Raw genomic sequence first — 5,146 nt, 5'->3', positions numbered from 1 at the left:
AGTTGCTTCTTCAACTCTGCTAACTCTTCTGATCCCATTCTATAAGCCTTCTTATAGATGGGTCCTGCTCCGGGCATGAGCTCGATGATGAACTCAATGTCTCGGTCAGGAGGCATTCCCGGTAGCTCATCAGGAAAGACATCGGGGTATTCGCATACTACAGGCACTTGCTCCAACCCAACTTCAGTCAGACTATTTATTTGGGTGACTTGGGCAGAAGAGGAGTTGGGGGTAAATTTAACCTTGACTCCTTGGTCATTGGTCACAGTGACTGTCCGGTTGACACAATCTAACAAGCCTTGGTGCTTCATGATCCAATTCATTCCTAAGATCACATCCAAGCCTTGTGATCTTAAGACGATAAGGTCTGCTAGGAAGTCTACCCCGTTAATGACGATTTCGACTCCCTAACAGCCTACCTTGGCTCTCATCTCTGCTCCGGGGGTTTGTACCACCATAGGGTTATTCAGGGGTGTAGGGGTCATGCCACTTTTTAATTCAAAATCTTGGGTGACAAATGAATGCGTGGCTCCAGAATCAAACAAGACAGTTGCAGGTGCTGAGTTAACAAGGAATGTAACCAGCACGATGTCCGGCTCTTCCTGAGCTTCTTCTGCAGTGATGTGATTCACACGCCCCTTGCCATTGTTGGGCAGGTTGTGGGGAGCTTGGTTCCCTGGTGGCATCCCATGGCCTTGGCCTTGGTTCTGCCCATTGGGGCGCGGTGCATCTGGCTTCTCGTTGGGGCAATTCTTGGAATAGTGTCATGGCTGACCACATCCAAAGCAAGTGACTTGATTGGAGTTGTTGCTCCTGCCGGCATTGTTATTGGGGTTGTTGAAAGCTGGCCTGGGGTTGCCATACTGCTGAGGCTGATAGTTGGTGCGGGGTGCAGGGGCTCTTGGCTGCTGATAGGTTGGCCTGACCAGGGCTGGCTGCCACGAGCAAGGCTTCTGGTTGCTGGAGCTACCCTTGTTGATCATCTTGCGCTTACGGGTAGCATCTAAAGCACAACAGTTGTCCTCAAGCATGAGTGCGTTGTTCACCAGGTCAGGAAAGGTTGAGCATTCACACACAACAAGCGCGTACTGCAGAGTCTGGTTAAGGCCTTCCATGAAGCGCTCTCTTTTGGCAGCATCAGTGCTGACATCCTCGAGAGCATACCTTGACAGAACACTGAACTTCTGCATGTACTCCTTGACGGTGCCACTTCCTTGCTTCAGGGCTCGGAACTCACGCTTCTTGATGGCCATGATTCCGGAAGGAATATGGGCCTTGCGGAATTCTGCATTGAAGTCATTCCAAGTGATGTTTTGCCCAGCATGCATGACCTTGAATCCATCCCACCATGCTCTAGCAGTTCCCCCGAGGCAGTGAGCAGCATATGCCACCTTCTCAGGGTCCTCAGTGCAGCCGACTAGTTCCAACAGATCCTCAATGGTGCGGACCCAGTCATCTGCATCCAGGGGTTCAGCAGTCTCGATGAAGGTGGGTGGTGCATGCTTCTTGAACTCCACCAACGTGGAACGTCCATTGCCGTTCCCCGCCTGCTAGCGGTTGTTGGTGACAGCTTGAGCAATCATCTGGAGGCTGCAGTGTTGGCTTGGCGTTCCTTTCGGAAGGCTTGGAGAAGCTGACCCATATCCATGTTTGGAGGTGGTGGATCTTGTCCATGGGTTTGGCCCTGGCTGGCTTCTCCTTGGGTGGATCTTCCGGCTTCTTGCTGCTGGGTAGAGGCACCAGTACGGGTTACAATAGGCATCCTGTTGGAGCGGTCAAGGCCTCATAATTGGGGAAGATGAGGGAAGGCAATATAGATGGGATGCCTAGTAAGGGGGTCGGTATGACACAAGTTGATGTTATGCAGGGGCTCAAAAGGGGGCAAAACACATTCATTCAAATCCAAATGGGTGATGTAGTCATTTACAAGTTTCCGAAGGAAAGTACGACGTCCATCAAACACATCAAAATCAAACACAACACTACATGGTTTCATATGAACCATTACAAGGACTCGACTTCGCATAGGGGATACATGACCTATCCTACTGTACGGGTTATGAACTGGCATATCCGGGTTCGGATGATGCCTAAGTGGTGGAATGCTCGGTCGTGTAGTCTGGCTCTTCAGGGTCTTCCTCCTCATCATCAGCATCCTGACTTCCCTCTTCACTCGAAGGAGTGGGGGAGTGGAGGAGCTCAACAAGGCGTTGCTTTGCTGGTGGTGCGAAGAGCTTGCGGTAATCCCTTGCGCTCATGCGATGTTGCTGTGGGGGTCCTCCATTCTTCATGGGTCTTCCGCCTCGGTAGGTGATTGCGCGCTGTCCAGGGGGAGCACCTTCTTTCTTGATACTATTCGTCTTCCCTTGTGCTTTGCGAAGAAGTGCCTTGGTCTCACGAAGTTCCTTTCGGAGCTCCATTGATTCCGAGGCCAAGTGTTGTGCCAAGCTATCAACACAGAGGCTAAAGTAGGTCTGGAGTCGGAGTGGAAGTCCTTCCTCTTATGGTGGAGCCAGTGCGCTGCTCTCATTCTTACCCTCCTTCCGATAAGGCAAGAAGCGGGTTGCTATCTCATCTGCCATCTCTGGAAGAAGGTCTCGGAGGCGGGTGAGTGCCTTGAGGGTTGCCGTCTCGATGGCGAGAACCAGTTTGGCCATCTGGGGTCCCTCGAATAACCAACTTGTTGGAGAGTCATTAGCCTTCACGATCACTTTCACGTGATACTCTGTCTCGGTGTCATTGATCCAATGCTCATGGTAGGTGAAAATGGGGTCTCGGTGAAACTGGCACTTCTTGAGGCTATCCTCGAGAAGAACGGGGAATCCGGTGGTCAGTAAGTCTTGGGTACAGCAGCCATCTACAAAGGTTGAATAGGAGAGGTCAATATGGGAAATATATCTTGGGTTTGGTAAGCTTTAGAAAGAAGAGGAGTATAGAGGGTTTTGCAAAACAGGTTTTGTCCTAACTAACGCCCATGCTAACTAAGCTTCCTACGGTCAACCTGGCTCTGGTACCAGCTGTGTGGGGACCCCAACTCATAAGTCGTGATCACCGAATGCACGTGTACAGTGATCCCAGAGATCAATGCTCACTTATACACAGAAGCTGAATAACAAGAGTCTTACATCCATACATATTGTCTTACACAAATTATGACCAGTATGGTCAAGTCTTACATAGATAAAGGCACAAGGGATGAATACCAAATAAAGTTAAGCAGCAGAAATCTTCATAGATAAGTAGAACCCATGCCATCTGCCTTAACCCTACAGGCATTCTGACTGGGAAAGCGTCCTAGTTCGCACGTTCGTCACCAAGGAACTCTTCCTCGAACTCCTGCTCTTCCATGCCTGGCCAATTAAATAACCAGTGGCAAGCCAATGAGTACTTTGAATGTACTCGCAAGCAACCCATGATTGGAACAAGGCACAATAATGCAATGGTATATCAGTAAGTAGGTAGTTTGCAGAAAGCTAGTTTTGAGTGCAATGACATGATCTATCAACCTATAAAGTATGCATCATGAGAGTACAGACATCCATATGAACAAGTTACATATATCAACATAAGTAGAGTTGGACACCAATCCAACTTGATCATCGTGTCAAGTCATCTAACTTAACCCAAATAGTTTCATCAACACACACGCACGCGGTTTGTAAAACTCTGGACATAGTTTAAGCAGCACCGCCCAACTGTCCTTGATCATGGACATGGCTATTCGAATAGTTTTACACTCTGCAGAGGCTGCACACTTTAGCCACAAGATTCAGGGAACTTCCGTGTCATCCGCGACCCGCGGTACCTCAAGTACCCGGGGTAAGGACCCGATCACTATCTTTCCCTACACGACACTAACATAGAGTCCACTCGATTGGTAGTAACCCCCTAGCCCAACATTTCATATCTTCAAATTGTGGAGCCTCACTCCCAATACATCACATACGACAAGCACGGGGTACCAACGGTGTGTCCGGTGCCCTGTAAAAACAATCATGGCCGCCCTACCTCGCACGACCCCGTCCCGAGAGTGACCTCATGTCACCCCCGTTACTAGTAATGTGGGAACCATCCTAGTATCGACCTAGGTAATCAATAATGCCCTTTCCCATATAAGGGTAGAGTGGTTGCGTATGTAAGGTTCGGACAGTCGACAAATCTTAAATCTAATCCGTTTTAGAAAACACTCCCACACAACTTGCTCCGGTACACCACTTCTTTATCAAGTGGTAACCTAGCTCACCATCTCCCTCGGGCATTAGTGGCACCCGACGGGGATTTTGAAAAGTCTTTGAAAACAACTTGCTTTCCTTCACCATGCATATACCCATCCCATTTGCGTAGCAGCTACTTAGCATCCTAACTACACCCACTCGTATGACCCTCATAGTAAGGTGGGGTTATGCACAATGCAAGTATCAATGTGGAAGTAACAGAGGCAACCCACAAAAGTGGTTACCACCATCATCATGGTTCCAATGCAACGGTAATAAAGTGGTATATGACATGCATACAAAAGGGTTTCATAGCCATGGTCAAATGGTTGCTTGCCTGGCTCAGCAAAGTCTTCTGGGTCTTCAAAGTCTTCTGGTCCAACTCCTTCGCAAGCAACACAATCTATCGTCGCAAAAATAATAACGAGAAAAAATAAGGCAATAGCAAAACAGAAAAATCAAAGTGCTCAGAAAAATGTCAAGTAAGTTTTGTTAAATATTATAGTGTATTCTAAGAATGAAAAAATTCCTAGTTTTGGATTTGGAGTAACGGAAACTGTGCTAGGAATTTTCAAAGATAGGCATAAATGCTCAAATTCAAATTTAAATTTGAACAGTGAAGAATAGTTGGTTTGATAAGAGTGAAAACTGCACCATTAAATAGGCGGGGTTATTAAAAGAATTTAGGAGTTGGAATTATTGCATTTGGATTATTATTTAATCTTGTGGAATTTTTGAAAATTTAACAGAAAAGAAAAAGGAGAAGGGGCATTGTGCCAGCTGGGCCAGAACAGCCGCAACGTAGCAGGCCCAGTCAGAGAGGCGGCCCAGCGCACTGGTGCACGCGCGCGTGCCTGGTTTACACCTGACGGGCGGGTCCCAGGCGTCAGCGAGAGAGAGAGGGGCGATGGAGAGGAGAGGCAGGCAGGCGG

General features: G+C 48.2%; 1 protein-coding gene across 1 annotated transcript; it reads right to left on the bottom strand.

The window, feature by feature from the left end:
- Positions 1-764: 764 nt before the first annotated feature.
- Positions 765-1,674, bottom strand: LOC141021778 (uncharacterized). The gene is made up of 2 exons (XM_073497629.1): positions 1,639-1,674; positions 765-1,547 (listed from the first exon to the last, which is right to left on the bottom strand). The coding sequence occupies exons 1-2, from the start codon at positions 1,672-1,674 to the stop codon at positions 765-767; spliced, it is 819 nt and encodes a 272-aa protein (XP_073353730.1).
- Positions 1,675-5,146: the final 3,472 nt, after the last annotated feature.

The sequence above is a fragment of the Aegilops tauschii genome, chromosome 4, assembly GCF_002575655.3.
Source record: "Aegilops tauschii subsp. strangulata cultivar AL8/78 chromosome 4, Aet v6.0, whole genome shotgun sequence".
NCBI classification, from domain to species: domain Eukaryota; kingdom Viridiplantae; phylum Streptophyta; class Magnoliopsida; order Poales; family Poaceae; genus Aegilops; species Aegilops tauschii.
This window is presented reverse-complemented; position numbering and strand designations above follow the sequence as displayed.

Bases quoted from the DNA above. Each gene is read 5' to 3' on its own strand.
- LOC141021778 (XM_073497629.1), bottom strand. From the start codon at position 1,674: ATGGACAAGATCCACCACCTCCAAACATGGATATGG. The intron at 1,548-1,638 runs GTCAGCTTCTCC...AACCGCTAGCAG, and splicing joins ACCTCCAAACATGGATATGG to GCGGGGAACGGCAATGGACG.